Source organism: Rhyacophila brunnea, unplaced genomic scaffold (assembly GCF_057557595.1).
Source record: "Rhyacophila brunnea isolate RB1 unplaced genomic scaffold, BYU_Rbru_1.0 scaffold_17, whole genome shotgun sequence".
In the NCBI taxonomy this organism is placed as follows: domain Eukaryota; kingdom Metazoa; phylum Arthropoda; class Insecta; order Trichoptera; family Rhyacophilidae; genus Rhyacophila; species Rhyacophila brunnea.
This window is the reverse complement of record NW_028232827.1, coordinates 29516538-29535468: the sequence shown is the minus strand read 5'-3', so window position 1 is coordinate 29535468 and position 18931 is coordinate 29516538. Positions and strand designations below refer to the sequence as shown.

General features: G+C 34.9%; 1 protein-coding gene across 2 annotated transcripts in view; it reads left to right on the top strand.

The window, feature by feature from the left end:
* Nucleotides 1-1139: 1139 nt before the first annotated feature.
* Nucleotides 1140-18931, top strand: part of Spt6 (transcription elongation factor Spt6) — a 33752-nt gene continuing 15960 nt past the window's right edge. Inside the window, exons 1-11 of one of the 2 annotated variants that reach the window (XM_085944592.1) lie at nt 1140-1312; nt 3078-3159; nt 4202-4401; nt 4669-4788; nt 11588-11751; nt 12743-12873; nt 14033-14154; nt 14373-14513; nt 15054-15239; nt 17356-17498; nt 17727-17861. In XM_085944592.1, the coding sequence (XP_085800718.1) occupies nt 1274-1312; nt 3078-3159; nt 4202-4401; nt 4669-4788; nt 11588-11751; nt 12743-12873; nt 14033-14154; nt 14373-14513; nt 15054-15239; nt 17356-17498; nt 17727-17861 (1463 nt within the window). In that variant the 5' untranslated portion in view covers nt 1140-1273. Of the gene's footprint in view, nt 1313-3074; nt 3160-4201; nt 4402-4668; nt 4789-11587; nt 11752-12742; nt 12874-14032; nt 14155-14372; nt 14514-15053; nt 15240-17355; nt 17499-17726; nt 17862-18931 lie in introns of both variants that reach the window. The other variant, XM_085944591.1, reaches the window with a different exon arrangement.

The following is an 18931-nucleotide window of genomic DNA, read 5'->3' as shown; positions in this document are numbered from 1 at the left end:
AAAAATGGTGCTTAAGCCTCAATTACATTGAGCTTCTTTACGAGCTGTTTATTGGCGAATTTAAAAGCGGGCGTTTCTCGGTAGTGTGTTTACAACCTGCTTATTAGCTTATTCGATGATTACACTGGGCGACTTTACAGGCAGATTGTAATATCGCCTCGCACCGATCGCATCGATTCGCCAATAAACAGCTCGTAAAGAAGCTCAATGTAATTGAGGCTTTAGGTGTCAATATAATTAATGTTTAACGCAGTAATGTAAATATGTATATATTCGTGCTGCTATCGTTCATATATTATTTGATGTAAATCTACAACCAAATAACACCACCTAGGTATATCTTTTTCGGTTCATCGATATAAATTTTGGTAAATGTGAAGCAGATGCCGTCATGAGATTGTATAAATATCTTTTTTGAACTAAACCTAACCTAACCTAACTGAACCTAACCTAACCTAACCTAGCCTAACCTAACCTAACCTAGCCCAACCTAACCTACCTCAACCTAATATTACCTAATATAATCTTAGTTTGTGATAATGATGCATCAAAATCTATGAGCATTTCAAATTTTAAATTAACAATTATTGGATCGAAAAACCTATGCGCCGACAGAAAAAGGTATTTATTATAATAATTGTCTACATGGAATAAACTGTTTTGGTAAAAAAAAATCATAAAAGCTCATGACGGCATCTGCGGCACAATTACCCAAGTTTTAATTAACGTCACTTTTTAAATAGGTACTTATAGTATTATTTGAATCTGAAAGTAGGTACCTAATAGATACTTATGGTTTGCCAAAATATTGTTTAAAATCATTAAACCTAATTTTCTTAGTGTTTGTATTCTTTTACGATTAATTGGTTACAATAGTATATTGGTACGTGAAGACTACTTTTTCCTTAGTGCAAATCGATCATTTGAGAGTTGTAGTTGATTTGTGAATATCATCCATTTCCGATGTGACGAACATCTTTTTAAATGTTGTTAGCGCTTTGTGAAAACAGTCTATTCAATTGTGCGAATATATATTCCCCAAAAAATAATAACATGCCGTACATACGTATTTTCATAGACAATATTATTCCGACAAAAAAATATTTTTATTAAGTTGCAATCCGAGTTTTAATATTCTTGAAGTGAGTCGCGGATGCCAAGACAAGACGTATGTCTATGGCTGTCGGTCACTGATAGATTTTTTTAAATTAATTTTCCAAACACATTATTAATAGTAGTTTTATTTAATTTTTGCACCACACAACTAGCGTAGATGGCCGACTTTCTTGATTCGGAAGCCGAAGAAAGCGATGTACGGTGAATTTATCCCAACATGTTTCACTAATGCATTTGTTGTAACATTCCTCGAAAATTACCACGCATCAGGAAAAACCTAAAAAATGACAGCTTTTTTGTAAATACTCGTAGAATTATTTCTGTAGATAGTCACAGCCGATGTGTTTTGTGATGCAAAGCGAAATTTACCGTGTCTATGAGTAGAATTTCATACATTTTTGACAATAGATCCAAGGCTTCATGCATTGTGATGTCACACATGTCACCGAAGTCTGCTACGATAATTTGTGGATGAACAATTTTTTGATGCATCTATTCTGCAATTTTCCAATAAAATCCCCTCGTTTCGTACACCAATAAAATTGCTGCGGTATTATACGTACTAATTGTCTGTGTACGTATTTGTTGTACATCGACAATTGAAATTCAGAATGAAATCGCGATTTGTATTGGAAGTTCAACGTTCCTCAATTTGTTTAACCAATTCATGATTAGTATCTGATACAATATTCCAAATGACCTACATTTTAGCAAATTTTTATATTGCATGCCATATTTGGGATTTTGCTTGCTAGGTTAAAAAAATTCTGGCACTATTCTAATGTCGAATTTTTATAACATGTCACTTGCCGGAACGAATGTTCTATCTGTCGTTCACAATGAGAGCATCCATAAATATTAAAATACTATGGGTTCTTTCAAATAATATAGTAAATAAGTACTTACTGATCCCTTTTTATACCCATAAAATGTTATGTTGAACAATTCGTGGAGGGAAATGACAATGTTAAATTAATAATGGTAGTGCTAGTTATTGGTCATGCTTGTAATGCAATATGGTGAACTGTTTGTAGAAAATGATAATTATTGCATATTGAAATAACTGGTAACAATTTTAATGAAATATGCATACGAAAATCTTCATTTATTGCGGACAGGTTACCGCATTACATTTGAATATAATCAATAAGTATCACTAATGCCTTGATTACACGTAACGAGTACAGTGTACTCGGCCTAGTGCTCAGTTGGTATAAACATATTACCAAGCGTTCGGCCTAGTAGGATGGCGAGGCAGTCACTCGGATCCTCTTCTATTTACTAGACCGAGTGCCCAACCCCCCCGCCCTACCGGCACTGACTCGTTAACCCGCTCGGCATGTTTAAACACACTCGGTGCGTACTCGCCACTCATATCTTTGTATCATTGGAGTAATATTTTTTAACAATTTATTAAAACGTTCCACATCCATTCTCAGAAGCGCTCTAAATTCACCAGAGTCTTCTAACTCCAATTCACTAAAAAGAGTGTTTGTTGCACCACGGTCTGGTCTCCTTAAAATCCATTGTCTTGTCCAAAGACGTTTATTTTCTTCACGCAATAATTCATTCAATTCTTCTATCAGGAGTGGTATGAGCAGCTTAGTATATTTTTTAATATACGTTTTACGATCCATGTTTCGGTACATAAAACTAACCTGCTTTTTGATCGAAAGTAAACTGACTCGCCACAAAAATCGAAAAGAGAAAAATACGTATAAACACTCTCGGCCTAATGACATTTTGCTGTCTCGCCACTGGAGTTGTTACGTGTAATCAAGGCATAACATCGTATTTCAGTGCCGAGGCCTGAATATAGTCGACCTTGGTAGTCATGATAATTATTAACACGTGGCCTGTTATAGTCTGTTGAAAATAGTTACAAATTCGTATCATTTCATAAGTTAATATTTAAATTAAGAATTTTTTCGAGATATTGTATATGTTGAAATTTTTAGCAGGGATCAGAAGATGAGATCGAAAAGCCGGAGAAAAAGAAGGCGAAACGTAAAGCGGTGCAGAGTGACGATGAAGAGGAGGAAGGTAATCATTTTCACATAATTGATAGTGGTATTACAATCTAGAATAGTGGCCGCTTTCTCATTATGCGTCAATTACATTGAGCTACTTTACGAGCTGCTTGTTGGCGAATTTACAATCTGCCTGTAAAGTCGCCCAGTGTCATCATAAACAAGCTAACAAGCAGATTGTAAACAATCTACCGAAAAAAGTTGAAAGACGGTCAACTTTACACGCTACACGCTGAAGTGTGGGCCTGTGCAGTAGAGCGTAGTAGCAACCTCCCGGTAAAAAAACGAACTACGTTCTGTCAAAATAGTCGCTGGCTTGTGGCTTCTCAGCAAATGGAAAGTTTTGTGTGTCATCATCACAATCGCAGTAGCTGAATCGTCCGCTTTTAAATTCGCCAGCAAACAGCTCGTAAAGAAGCTCAACATGTAATTGACGCTTTATACATTGAATTTAAAAAAATTATGATTTGAAAAATTAATTGGTTGATTCTATTTGACTTGACGCTCGGTCTAGATGGTTCATCTTGAAGTAGTGGTCTTGAAACCTAGACTAAATATAGCACATCTTGTTTTTTGGAATGCAAACATGTCACGTATAATGAACATGTGACAAACTGAAAAAATACATATTTCTACAATATTTTTGGGTACAAGTCGGTTATGGGGAAGCCAGCGACAAACACATTTTGAAAATAGCCGATATACTGGATTATTTATTAGGTTGGGTTTTCATTATTAAAATTCATGAATTTTGCCAAAATCGACTATGACAATTAGCGCGGTTCCCGCCTGGCTTTCCCATAATCGACTTGTACCTATTTTTGTTTTTGTGAACGGTAGTAAGTTTTAGATTTTGGTGAAATTCGTAGCAGCCAATGGATTAAAAACATTTGAAGACTGTCACCAAAAATAGTCCGAGGGCCATCTTATACACTTCACTGATCTAGTACATCCATTCTCAACCGCTGTGTCACGTTGGGCTTTACCTTTAGTATTTTTATCAGCTTCACTTCATGCAATTAGATTCAAATCACATTGTTTTCCCTGTTTTCTAGATGACGAGGAGCGTCTGCGTGAAGAACTGAAGGATTTAATCGACGACGCTCCGATAGATGAATCGGGGAGCGAGGGAGAAGACTCGGACGCCTCGGGAAACGCCAAGAAGCGGAAAAAAAGCGACGACGAGCTCGATGACCGCTTGGAAGATGAAGATTATGACCTGCTCGAAGAAAATCTCGGTGTCAAATTAGAGAGGGTAATGAAGTAAATAATATCAGATATTGAGTCTCTCAATCGTGTGTACAGATTTTTTCACGGCGACCTAAATATCATTTCCCTGTAAATTATGAGTCTGAAAAATTAATTTCTCTAGTGACAAGATTATCTCCTGAGCTGCCGATAAAAAAATTTGTTTTCGGTATCACATTTGGAAGTGAAGTCATAACCGATTTCTCTCTCTTGACAATAATACGAGCAAATTTAAAAAAATGGGTATAAAACTATTGTGTAATTTGGATTTCAGAAAAAATTCAAACGTCTCCGCAAAGTGATAGATGACGAAAGTGATGGTGAACAGCAAGCTGATGACGGACTGGACCGGGAAGTCATCGCAGATCAGCTATTTGTCGGCGGCTCTGATGATGTATGTATTTATCAATTTTCTATATAGACAGATGAATTCATGCTTGCCTTTATTACATTTTAATAATAACAATAACACTTTTAAGTCCCCAACGGATTCAGTAGATCATCTTTGTTAGTAGGCATAGTCCACAAGACTTCATAGCAAAAATATTAGCTGTATACAGGTTCTATTTGTTAGTGTGCACAGTGTCGTCCCAGGATAATTAATAACTGCATAATTATTGTGAAACTGGAACCTTTACTTCAAAATTTTGTGAATCCTCAAGCAGACTCGCAACAGTTCTACCTTTCCTACCAGTAATATAAAAAATCAAACAAAATATCCGTAGCCGGTTTATCTTCCAGAAAACTCGATATAAGATTTTTCAGCCGGTCAATGTCAAACGGACACGGTTTTGGTTTTAGGAATTTTAGATTTCTGTTGAGAATAGTCTTAAAAGGTGAATAGGTTCTGAAAATTATGATACTTTTGGTACAAGATCTGTACGTAACTCACTTTCCTCATAATCATACATACAAAACACACCGCGTGTACAGAAATATTTACTAGGTATGTACCTTCGTTTTCCTTCCAGACCTAGTTATGAAACAATGTGACGGGGTGTAGAATATAATATATGAAATGTTGCCTATCACTATCTTGTCAGCCTATTTCTGTATCTTAACAAAATATTAACCATTTGTTAATAGCTTTTCAATAGTATATTAAAAATTATTCATAAATTGAGTTCCTAGTAAGCATCTCGACATAATATATAGTTTCATCTGCCTGAATAACATTTTTATAAACAATCAGAACTGAACCCCGAAATTAGGATTCTCAATTTTATTCAACCAAACCCTTTGCTTAGAACCGAACCTTTATTTTAAATGTAGGGGTTTGACAACTCTGATATTAATACCGACTTCTGTATCAATATAAGATGCAAGAGATTGTTAAATGCACCAAATCAAATAGTGAAAATGTAGCAGATTTGCCTCGCTGATTAAATTGTGTTTTATAAATATTTGAAAAGCTGGTTCATAAATAATGTAGAAAATACAGTACATAATATGTATACCGCTATATCTTTTTATTTATTCATTTTGCAACATACTAACACTGCATTAAATCCATAGATCATAGATTTTACACAGCAATTTAAATAAACCACTTAGATTAATATATTATTAAAAATAGATAAGCAAAATATTTACAATATATGTTTAAAATTCAATTCATCCGTTTATATAATTTTATTATAGGTATTATTTTCATTGTAAAACATGTTGTGAAGTAGCAAACATTTTCTTTCTGTATTAAGAGAAAACTACAATTAATATTGATTACTGTTGCATTCAGAAAAACATTCATTATGTTCATCAGTGTGATGTTTTAGTTGCTAATATACCACGCTAAATGAGCAATTTGTCGGAAGTACATTTATTGTTGAAGGACTGATGTTTTGAGGCTAAATTTTGCTTTGTAGTTGTAGGTCAAAATATCACTGTTACACTATAACATTATTTTGATCAATATACATATTAATATATAAACTGTTGACATCAATCACATATTTATGTACGCGGCTATACCTTGCATAATCCTGACAGTTGGTTTCACTTACATCCTGAATTCTTAGAGGAATTAAGTGTAATTGAAAAAATACTAAAAACTTTTTAATATTGTATAATTAAACAAAAAACACATTTAAAGATTTTATTTTTTATAACATAAAACGGCCATATCGAGCCATTATAAAGACTAAATGCTTCAGTTTTAATTTCTATTTGACTTTTAAATAAGTTTCTGAAATGATAATTTAAACATTCCTCTTTGGCAGCCTACTTTAGCATGAATGCTAATTATTACATCGAGCTTTTATTATGTTACCCACAACAACACTAAGGCCCTCCTCCCACGGAGCAACTGAACTCTGATGGAACTGAAATTAAAATTCCGACCAGTATCTAGCTAATATTTTTCATTGGCGACTTGCTGACGGCGACACTGGAATCTCTCAGTTTCAAAACGGTCGCGAAGAGACGTGACATGCTAGTCGCACGGTCTCTCATGTTTCCAGTCACCGTAAAACAGCTGTACCAATTTCAATAGATTCGGTGTAAAATCATATTTTCTTACCAAAATTGGTAGCACTGCGTAACAAGCCTCATGCTATAAAAACCATAACAACCCAAGACATCAAAAGTACAAGATAAGCAAAATTGAAATAACCTAATTTTATTCGAGTAAACGCAGCAGCGTGCGTGTTGTCGTTTTTTGTACAAAACAGCTGATGGTCCAGTTTGACAGTTTGAGGTTATGTGATTATTATTTCAAGTGGGTTTCAATAGCGCCGTGTGCGAAGCATCACATTGGTCAGTTTAAGAGTTCCATCACTGACCAGTTTCGTCAGATTTCAGTTGCGCCGTGGGAGGAGGGGCTTAATTTAATAAAATAAACTGAATTGAAACTGGACTATGCGAGACATTGCCGTACATTTATATATGTTTCTTATCAGACTTGTGACATATTATGTAACTCAGAAATAGTTCACTAGTTTCACTGCTATACATAATCTGTCATTAAAACGCTTTCGTGTTAATTTCATCAACCTTCTTTCGGAAAGGAGCGAGAGCAAGTGGTGAGTAACTGTCTCTTCTGCTAGATTTCATTTACTTATATGCATTCCTATACCTGATAGCTGTATCAAAACAATTACATTATATCCCACCCAAAAAAATGTATTAACCTTTTAACAGCCCAGCTGAAAGTACTAGGTATACTCCCCAGGGCCCAGGAATTAATTATATTATAAAAAAATTAAAAGAATAGTGAAAAGTCCAATATAATGCACTTACATATATGAGACCTCAATTGAAGTTCGGCGAAAAAGTTTTTCATACACAATTTCGTGAAAATGTCTGAAAATTTTCAGGTATGGTAGGGTTGTCACAACTGCACTTTCAAGAATTAGTTGATTTTTTTTTTTAAAGTATTTTGAAAAATAAATTTTATAGTATTTTTGTAAAATGTCACCATAAATACTTATAGCACTAAGAAGTATACTAAACACATTAAAATCACTAAAAACTTTCTTGTGTATGGAAAATTTCGAAGCACGGTTCAAAACACAGAGCAATGTCGCACTGCTTGCACAAATACCTAGTTTCTTTCCGTCTTTTCTGATTTTTTGTATTGGCACATACATAACATCTTCTTGCCGCATTAATTTTATTGTTAGTAGGTGGTATTTTACCCAAAAAATGTCTTTCTGTTAGCCTAGAGGGTAAGGGTGCTTTTCGCTTCAAAAGAGTTTTTGGTTCTAACTTATGTTTTTCGATCAGTTGTCCGATGACTTTCAATTGAAATTCACCCAGCGGTTGTTTTTTTCCAGTTTTTTGTTGGAACAATACATGGGCATTCAGCAGAGATAAATCTATCAAATGGAAAAAAAGTTTTTTGTACCATTTGACAGTTTTTCTTGTCGAATTTACAGAAGAAATTATCATATCACTACGATCCACAGCACCCATGTTTTTATTGTAATCAACAATGCATTCCGGCTTGGAAATCGGAATTTTAGTCTTATAGTCTACTTTTCCAGTAGGTTTGAAAGTATTGTTGTGAATTGTGGACAACATTGTAACATCCTTTTTATCCTTCCACGCCAAAGCCATAATTTCGTCAGTATGGAATGTATCGGTTTCCCCTTTTTTCAATTTCTTAGTAAATTTGGGCATCCCAATTCTGTTTCTCCTTACGGTTCCACAGGCATTCGTCCGGTGATCATAAAGATACTTGAATAACGTTGGGCTGCTGTACCAGTTGTCAATGTACAATGTATGCCCTAGTTCCAAGTATGGTCCAAGCATCGTTACCACCACGTTGCCCGATATACCGATGTAATTATTTTTCTCAATTTCAGTTTGTTTTCCGGTATAAATGATTACATCTAAGACAAAACCAGTTTTGCAATCAGCCATTACAAAAAATTTTATTCCGAAACGACTAGCCTTCGTCCTGATGAATTGGCGGAATAAAAGTCTGCCTTTGAAAAGGAGAAGACTCTCATCAATACATATGTTCTGATATGGACACATGTACTGCTTGAAAGAAATTTTCAGTTCCTTCAGGACCTGTCTAATTTTATATAGTCGATCTCCGGGAACCTGCGTTTCATTGTCACAAAAATGCAACATTCGATGCATCAGTTCGAAACGATTCCTGGACATGGTTTCGGAATAACATGGTGAAAATAACAATCTGTGGATAGACCAGTGTTCAGATATTTTATTCCGTGAATTCCTTGACATTAGCATACACAGCCCCAAAAATGTGTACATATCATCAATTGTGCAGTCTACCCATCGCCGTAGACGATCACTCAAAACTGTGATATTTTTTGTGGCAAATACAAATTGTCTGTTGGTCTCTCGGACTAACATTTCAACAAAAGAAATATCGATGAAACATTTGAAATAGTCCATTTCGAGTGCATCCGAAGTCAAATTATCAGCTTTGCATCCCGAAACGTTAGCATCGAAGGAAAATGCGCGTGGCTCAAACATATCCGATTTCCACTCAAATGTCGGTCTTTCAGTGGATTCCGGTGTGATAATTTCACTTTCATCGACTTCCAAAGTTTCCTCAAGTTCGACATCCGAATCATCACTTCCATCGTCTTCAGATTCAACTGTTTCGATAAGGTTATCGATTTCACCAACTTCGTCGATCTCATCCATTTTGAATAATAAAATTTGTAAAACTAAACTCGTAAATAAAACACTTTGTATACGCAAATCGAATCCGAAATACAAATAAAAAATAGTCACAACACTTAGTTCTTTGTCAATTTCTATCTAAAAACATCGAAAATATTTCTTTTCATTCAAGTTTAGTAGGTAAAATCTAAAACAAAACTCGTAAATATAACACTTTTTTATATGCAAATTGTATATGAAATATAAATAAAAACACTTGGTCACTCAATAGAAATTAAATTTCAATGTAAAAACATTGAAAACATTCCAATTATAACGCAAATCTGAATAAGAAAGCATTCCGAATTAGCATCCCGACTAAATGATATTCCGGCGACAACTGACTAACACTATCGAATCATACCAACTGCCTATTGTACAAGATATCCCAGTGTGCAGGGGAATTTTGAGCTAACCCTGATTTGGCCTCTCGGGAAATTCCCTTATTCTCGCGATGTATGCGCCGTACAAATGTTTTTTGCTTGCAAGGTCTGATCAGAAATGTAGTTACACGTTTTAAAATTAAATAAATAAATATTTGACTCATACAAGCGCGTAGAACGGCTCGGCGTATATCGTACGGTACGGGCGCCTGAATCACCGCCGTGCATGACGTAAACGTTACGTTACGGGCAGCTATCAGGTTAACCAATCGTAATGAACACTTTATTGTTTGCTTTAAAAAAGTCACACATACAAACTCAATACGAATGCGGCTCGTCGACTTTGTGTGTGTGTTTCAGTTGAGATGATCAAAATAAATGTAACATAATGTACTGCTTCACACAGTGTCAATGCAACATTCTTAGTTTGAAATGAAACAGCTGACGCTTGCAACAAAGTTGGAAGGCATTCACTATGCATGTCGCTGAAGTATGTATTCTAAACTATATATTCGGTAACCGGGCAAAACAGAACATCATATTATAACAGGACATAAATAAACAGAACATGAAGAAACAGAACGGTGACAAAACAGAACTATGAAAATTCGGCCAAATAAATAATTATTATTATGATGTTACTAGATAGATTACTGAGATACCCGGGGTTCCAGCGGCTAGCTCAGGTGTCCATCGAACCCCGGATTCACAAAAAAAAAAAGATATAAACGATTAGAGTGGAAATAAAACTCGGTCTTTCGTGTTCGTGACGTGGTCTTATATTTTCTTATGATTTTTAGTTTCACAAATTTATATCTGGGTTTTTACGATTATAGTCGCAGGTCCTATCCTATTGGAAAAGGGACGCTTACTTACTTTTTTTTCTCTTTTTAAATTCCTCAGACCCACGCCAACTAGTAAAAGGGACTAGTGATTGGCCAAATCTGATCGCATGATCTTTGATTCGGCGAATCACGAGCCTGACCCTGGCGCCGGCGCGCGAGGATTTCACGCACAATGCGCGGCAAAATTTATTATATTTGAATACTTATATTTAGTCTTAAAATTATCTCTTTCATCCATCATCATTTATACTTTTTAAATCAAATTAAATTTATCTTAATTACACTTCCGCCCAGTATATGATTTTCACACACCGGACGAAGGCCTTTACTTATGAATAAAAAAAATACTTACGTGGTTGAGTAAGGAAACAGATTAGATGTTTTACGAAGCCGTTTCTAGAGGTCAGGGTTACGTTTCGACTTGATAGCTACTAAATGATTATTTTACACCGGGAGAAGCCCGCCTGTAACAGGGGTGTATCATTACAATAAATCTTCAAATTTTTTAGAAACTAATAATTTAGTAGAAAATTTGGTTAACTATGTTGTGTTTAAATTTGGTAGCCTTACTGAGAAGCAACATGATAGTATAACGTAAAATTGACGTTCTACTGTGCATTATACGCAAGAAACACCGCTTCATATAGCTGAACAATACACAGTCTTGTATTATTACTCCGAGGTTATAACTTTTCATACAGAGCAGATACATAGTTTTTTTATATGCATGTATGTCACTTGTATTCATTTAATCCTCGGATCTGCATAATTATAAACATTGTGATTTTTTAAGAATGTTATGTAATATGTTTACTTTTTGTATCAGGAGGAAGAGCGCCGATCGGAACGGTCTCATCCAAAAGAACCGGAGGCCTTCGATGAAGAAGCTTCGGATGGAGAGTATTCGGATGCTGATGATTTCATTGTTGATGATGACGGTAGACCTATCGCTGAAAAGAAGAAGAAGCGAAAGCCCATCTTTACAGATGCGTAAGTATACCTACTAAATGTTATGTCATATTAGCCAGTGATAGATCGATTTAAGCTTTATATGACATTCTAGTGAACATATCACTTTGATTCAGTTTGGATAGTTTGTTCCAATGCTGTTACCGCCACAGTAACGCGACGCGAACTGTAATGTTGACATTTTCTTTCATTAAAGTCACTCCAACGTTAACCATTTATTATTTATAACAAAAGAAACTAAAGTATTGTAAATACAATCAGTAGATTGTTACTTCCATAACTGAAAACCAATCTCTAATAATTTGCGGTGACATTTGAAGTAAAATTGCATAACGTGAGCCAGTCAGAACAAATGTCAATACGATCCGATTGGTATCTGAATCGATTGTTATTATTGTTACATCTGTACATCGACGAAACTGTTGGCTTAATAAATTTGGCTATTATACTCAATTGAATTTAGGACAACAATAAGCTGGAGTATCCTGTCCCGCTTGATATTTTCCTTGCACAATGGCCAATAAGAATTCAGAACAGTAACACATGGTATCTAAAATCAACATTGGTGAGTACCTACCAGTAGCGAAGGGTGGAGGTAGGCTGTTATCCGCCATAAATAGTGTATATTAAATTTTGTTAGTCATACGTATTTGTTTTTATTGATCTAAGACTACAATTTACAGATGGTGTTGGTTAGTTTCAATGCAAAAAATACATATGACCAACAAAGTTTAATGTGCCCTATTTATGGCAGATCTTAACAGCCTACCTCCACCCTTCACCACTACTACCTACTATATAGCATTTTACATCAATTAATAAAAAAAAGTTATTATAGGACAGTGGCAATTCTTAGTTAAACTGCGTGATTGACTGATATAAGGATGTTTCACATGTTAAAGATACGTCAATACAATGTTACTTAAAATGAAAAAAGACATGGATAGCATGTTCAATTTACCCAAATCACTTATTATTATGGTTAATGTATTATGTTTTTATTATTTTGTAGTTCATTGCAAGAAGGCCAAGACATATTTGGAGTAGACTTTGATTATGACGAATTCGGTAAATATGGGGAGGACGAGTATGAAGACGAGGATGAAGAAGAGGACGCATACATTGAAGATGATGAAGATGAAGGTGATAACTGGTTTTTTTCATGCCTAAATTATTATTAATCGCTTTACAGCCCTATGTGGGCCCTGTACGTGTCATACATTACTTTCCACAGCCTTCTTTCCCTTGCTCTGGAATGCCAGTTAGATACATTGAGTCTGGAGGTTCTTTCTCCCGGTGCGTCATCATCTCTCTAGAATGTTAAGCATTTCGACGCTCATGTATTTTCAAATTTTCTTTGTGTCTCACCCAGCAAAGTCTCAATCTTTATAGATTTCACTATATCCAACTCATCGCACACACTGTACAGTGTGCGATGAAGCCTGTTTTACTATACTTAATTTTCACAGAATGCAAAAATATTTCTGTTTTCCTGTGCTCGAACATCATTAGTTTTTGACAGTTTCTACGTCACAACTGCGTACGACAACGTCAGCCTTACAAAAGTTTTGTACAGTCATGTCATTTTTCTGAATAATCATTTTGATTTTTTTAGCAGACCTTGGCGAAGATTACTCTGCCTTTGATTGTACAGCTCACTACGTTTTCGACATTTACTAACTTAGGTAGAGGAAGGACATATTCTTCTGGCATTGCGGTCATGATAAAATCACTTTGGAACTGTGTTAGTGTCATTTGAAAGTAACCATACCAACACCTAAATGAGTCACCTGCACTGCCATAAGAATCTGATACCATTCTACATGAATAATTTTATTCATTCGCCTCTTCAAGGGAAATTAGTTGCATGTTTGGTTTTGCAGTGACACCATCTAAAGTTTCAAGTTTCCATCTTCATTTCCAGATCCTTTTGGCATACCGTTAGTTTCAGAGTCTTATATTGTGTATTGGGCCTTGCATGGTTCTCTCAATTATCTCATCTGCATGAGTCAGTAGTCGCATAGGTTTATTAAAGTTGGCTCCAGTGTTTCAAATTTTTTAGGTATCGAATGACTTTCTCTAAGGCCACATTAAATTAAAGAAAACAGATGAAATACTATGTATGTAACTAAAATATTATATTTTTCTATTTCATCATTGCGTATATAATTAAAAAAGTATGTCGCTTTTATGTACCAAAGATATTCAGATCTTGTTCGAATTCTTGCAGTGGTATTACAAGATGAGGGAGGAAAACCATTATTAAAATAATTTTACTGTACTTATCCATGTTTTAATACAGGTGAAGCACGTGCCAGGAAAGCCAAAAAAACCAAGGCAAAGCGTCCCACCACTAAATCAATATTTGAAATATATGAACCGAGTGAACTGAAGAGGGGTCATTTCACCGATTTGGACAATGAGGTAAGCGACAATATTTATATAGTCTTTGAGTGCCCGTCCACGTTATAATTAACTGTGCAGCTTGCTTTACAATCCGTTAAACCGACCATAACAGTGATTATACAGTCATGTTGTACAGCCGTTAATAATGTGGATGGATCCAATGGGACACAGAAATGTCTATAAATGATTTCAATCGGGTGGAGTAAGCAGTTTTAAAATGAAGTGAATTGTTTTAGATCCGAAATACAGATATTCCTGAAAGGATGCAGATTCGAGAGGTTCCTGTCACGCCCACCGCTGAAGATTCCCACGAGTTGGATGATGAGGCCGAGTGGATTTACCGACAGGCCTTCACCAAACCTTCAATCTCACAACAGGTAAGAAAATTTATTAATTTACAACAAAATGTCAATTCTTTTCCATACAATTAAATCCAATCCATAGCTTTCATATATGTATAAAGTAAAATATGTTGGTTCATACAATACCATATACCGTTGCAAAGCTCAACAATTAGCTGTATATGAGGTGTATACTTCTTAATACCGTTAAATTCCCAATTCAATTTGTTCATCAGTGAGATGGGAGCATTGAAAGGCTTAAAAAATCATTAATCTTATTAAAAATTTAATTTGTAAATCTTTACATTTTTTAAATTACATTCAAAAAAATATATCTTTATTATATTATTCTATTATACTAGGCCGCATATCATATTGATACGGTTTAACCATTTATGGACTACATGAAAAGAACTTGCGGCCCGCTGGTTGCTGATACATACATATTATAGCTCATTATATCATATTGTGTGAAATTACATTAGAATATTCCTGATCATATATGTGGACACCTCATAATATAATATTATGTCCTAGTATTTGTTTGGAATACAAAGTATCATGTAATTTTTGTAGGAAGGGAGCGAATCCAGAGAAAGAAATCGCAAGGGCCCTCAAACTGTTGGAAAAATTCGCACAGCACTCGATTATATGCGAAATCAAACATTAGAAGTTCCGTTCATTGCTTTCTATCGAAAGGAGTACGTCCAACCGGAATTGAATATTAATGATTTGTGGAAAATCTATCGTTTCGACGCCAAGGTAGGATAAATTAATTTTAATATAATAGTAACGTAACATCTATGTGATATATTTATTTTGCTCATTCCCGATGGCACACGCCGGTTCTATCGCGAACTGTACAGTGTTTACGATGAACTGTATGGGTCACGAAGAAAGGATAGACGGTACATCGGCATCGAAACGCTTTTCATTGACAACACACTGCCTTATGGTGGAGAGGGAAAGAAAAGAGAATTTCTTAAAGCTGTATAGACTGTATACAATCTGTGCCTTTAGCCAATGACAATTAAGAGGACAATACTGTGTTTATCCAAATCGCTTTGAATATGATATACAGTATTACCCCGAAGTTATGCGATAAGTGGGTCCGACGAAAATAGCTTTAGTCGAATTTGCGTAAGTTGGGGTACAACTCTGCATATAAATGTTGTTTAATTGGGACCAAGGACTAACAAAAACACTAGTTTAGAAGAAAAATATTTAATAAAATTGCAGTCCTTGAATAATTTAATATTAAAAAATAAATGAATTATGTAAAAAAGTTATTTCGATGTCGATGGCTTTACAAAATGTAACAAATTTGTTAGACGACACAATGCCTACTTTTTTTCATGCAGAATTTCTTCGTAGCAAGCTAATAATTTTTTTATTACATGCTTTGTAGCTGTAACGCATTCTTCGTTGGAGTCTATGTTTTCTAAAAATTTTAAGCTCTTTTCAATTGAGCTGAGACTTTCTCTCAAGCTTGCAATAAATTGTCATGTGCTTTTCTGGTGAAATTGGGTCTGAAGTGTTGCCAAATGAAAAAATCAAGAACCGTGTAACTCCGAGTTTGCACAAGTCAGGGTATTACTATATTCTACTTTCATGAGATGAGTTTAGGTGAATGTTGTTTTATAATTTCTTTTTACACTTTTTATTCGGGCGCCTGGAACAATAGACACTATCCTGTGGCGGGCGTTTTTCGCGATTAGCGCAAAAATATATTGCTTTCTTAAAATTGACACAACTTCTAAACCAAACAATATTTTCGATTGAAATTTTCAAAGAAATCATATGTGACATTTGATTATTAAAAATAAATTATAAATACTTTGATTACATCATAATTTCACTATATTTCTAAGCTGAATATAAAAACCGGATATCAATTTAGTAAATGGCACTCAATATTAAAGTTTACAATCGCTGGATGTGTGAAATCTGATCGCGTAAATATTTGAGAAATACGTGTCGCCTAAACGCTGTTGGCGAACATTCAGTGTATAATAACTCATGAGTTTTATTGCTTCTTGTCAAAAAAGGGTCTTTGGCGGTTGCCGCGCCTAATTTGAAGAAACCATTCAACTTATGAATCATAGTATTTATTCTTCCAAAGAATCAATACACTCCATTATATGTTGATAATCAATCACATACTAAAAAAAGGTGTGTAATATTATATTCGAATAATAAAATACGAAACAGTAAACAAAACAGCGCGAGTGATATGAAAAATACTCTGACATGTGAAACGACTCAAACTGAACTAGAGATTGAGATAGCAAAACAAATCTATACGGCAGTTAATTCTTTGTTTACTCTTATAATCTAGCGAAGAAGTAGAACTAACGATAATTAGGTGCGGGGTTTTATTTCACGCCGATATACAAACCCGTGAAAAGCCGTTTCCAGCAAACAACCGACAGTCAACAAAAACGACTTTTGCCGTATCCCGCATTCGACTGACAATCCGCGAAAAACTGCATTTTCCGTTTTCCGACGAAGATGTGTTAAAATTGGGTCTACTTACCTAGCATACTTTGAAGAATCAAAAAAAGTAATGAGAGTACAGTGAATGAGCTATTATACTAGAACCACTATATCTAGGCTACGGACGTCATAATGGTAATCTGTGGAACTACGGACCCTTTCTGCACATTATAAATCAACACCCTTTGACCCCCGCTATGGTTCCATAACACTGCATACAGTGCTATACAATGGTAGTCAAGATAGGTCAAGGTTCTAGCATAGCTCATTCACTTGACTGTACTCTAATTTACTTTTCATGATTCTTCTAATTGTGCTGTTTTTTGTATAAATTTGTATAAAAGGTGATGCTTGCAATGACTTACTATCTTTTCTATTACAGTGGTGTCAGCTTAAATCACGTAAGGAAAATCTTCTGAAGTTGTTTGAGAAGATGCGCAATTATCAACTCGATCAGTTAATGATGAATCCGGATGCTCCGATTCCAGAAAATGTTCGCGTTATTAAGGATGATGATATCGACAGGTGCGTACATAAAAAAAAACACCTTTTCTAATAATTTTTTTTATCACAAAGGTGTGTCCCTGACAGCCGACCGTGGCCTCTGAAAAATTAGAAATCATTTAATTTTAATTTGACTGCTTGTATATTTCGCTTAAAAGTAAAGCTTTGAAGTAGAAAATCTTCACTGTAGTACACTTATTACCCATCACTATCATTTAATTTTCTTTACAATTATTGTATTTTTTTTAGGTTAAAAAGCGTCCAAACTACGGAGGAGTTGAAGGATGTCCATGCACATTTTTTATTGTACTATTCACCAGACATACCCAAAATGCAAGAAGCGTGGAAAGCCAAAGAGAAGGAAAAGGCTCGGGATGCCAAGAAGTAAGTATTGATATTATAAATCAATGTCCGTACAGCAGGTTTGCAATCAATGCATTGGTAAATAAAATATGGCTATTTGGGAAGATTGTTCAATCAATCTCATAAAAGGTTAATAAGTCTAATTGTTAGTAGTTAGCTACAAGTTATTTCATATTGCGGATTCATTCGTGGCAAACTTCAAAGTCCATGCATTTTTGTAACTAAAGCACGAATCAAATTGAGGTGCATGTCACCTACTGTCGCACTGTTGCGGCGACAAATTTAGTCTATGGTTTCATCATTTTGCAAAAAATTTTGAACAAGCACCATCTCCGTAAATTCACTGAAGAATGACACTGATAAAGAGTGCCAACTGTAATTTTTTAGTAATTTGAATTATTATTAATTATTCATGCTAATTTCAATTAATTTTAACAGTTTCTACGTGTGCGTATGTTAAAATTACTTTTGAGATGACATCCATAGATAATATTTTGAACAGAACCCAACCTGCAGACCATAGATAATAGACAACATTCTTATTGAAAATACATAGTGCCGACCGCTAAAAACAAAAAATGTGATTTTGACATGACATTCGAAAAGTTTAGACATGTGGAATATGATAAAAACGTCATGCAAGTGTCGATGTAATGCAGTTCAACGTGAGGTGACCTCATTGTTGTTTTAATGATTTCGGCAGATTTTGCCAACTGACAATGTTCGTTTAAAGGTTCAAAATGTGCGACGGGATGAGAGCATCAGTCTGAAACATTTTAAACACCAAGAAAAACAACATTACACACTTTTTACCCGTAGCGGCAGCTTACTGTGACATCACGTGATAGTCCACGACATGCACCTCAATTTGGTTCGCGCTTAACTATTAGATTAGCTACATGTTAGTTCATATTACGGATTCATTTGTGGCAAACTTCAAATTGCATATATTTTTGTAACTATCAGTTGAAATATGATTCCCACTTTCAATTGACTCACAACTGTCATTCAATATACAGTTAAATGACAAAAATCGCCATGTCAGAACATAGCATAAGTGTTGCTGTAGTTATAGTCAAAACTCTTTACTT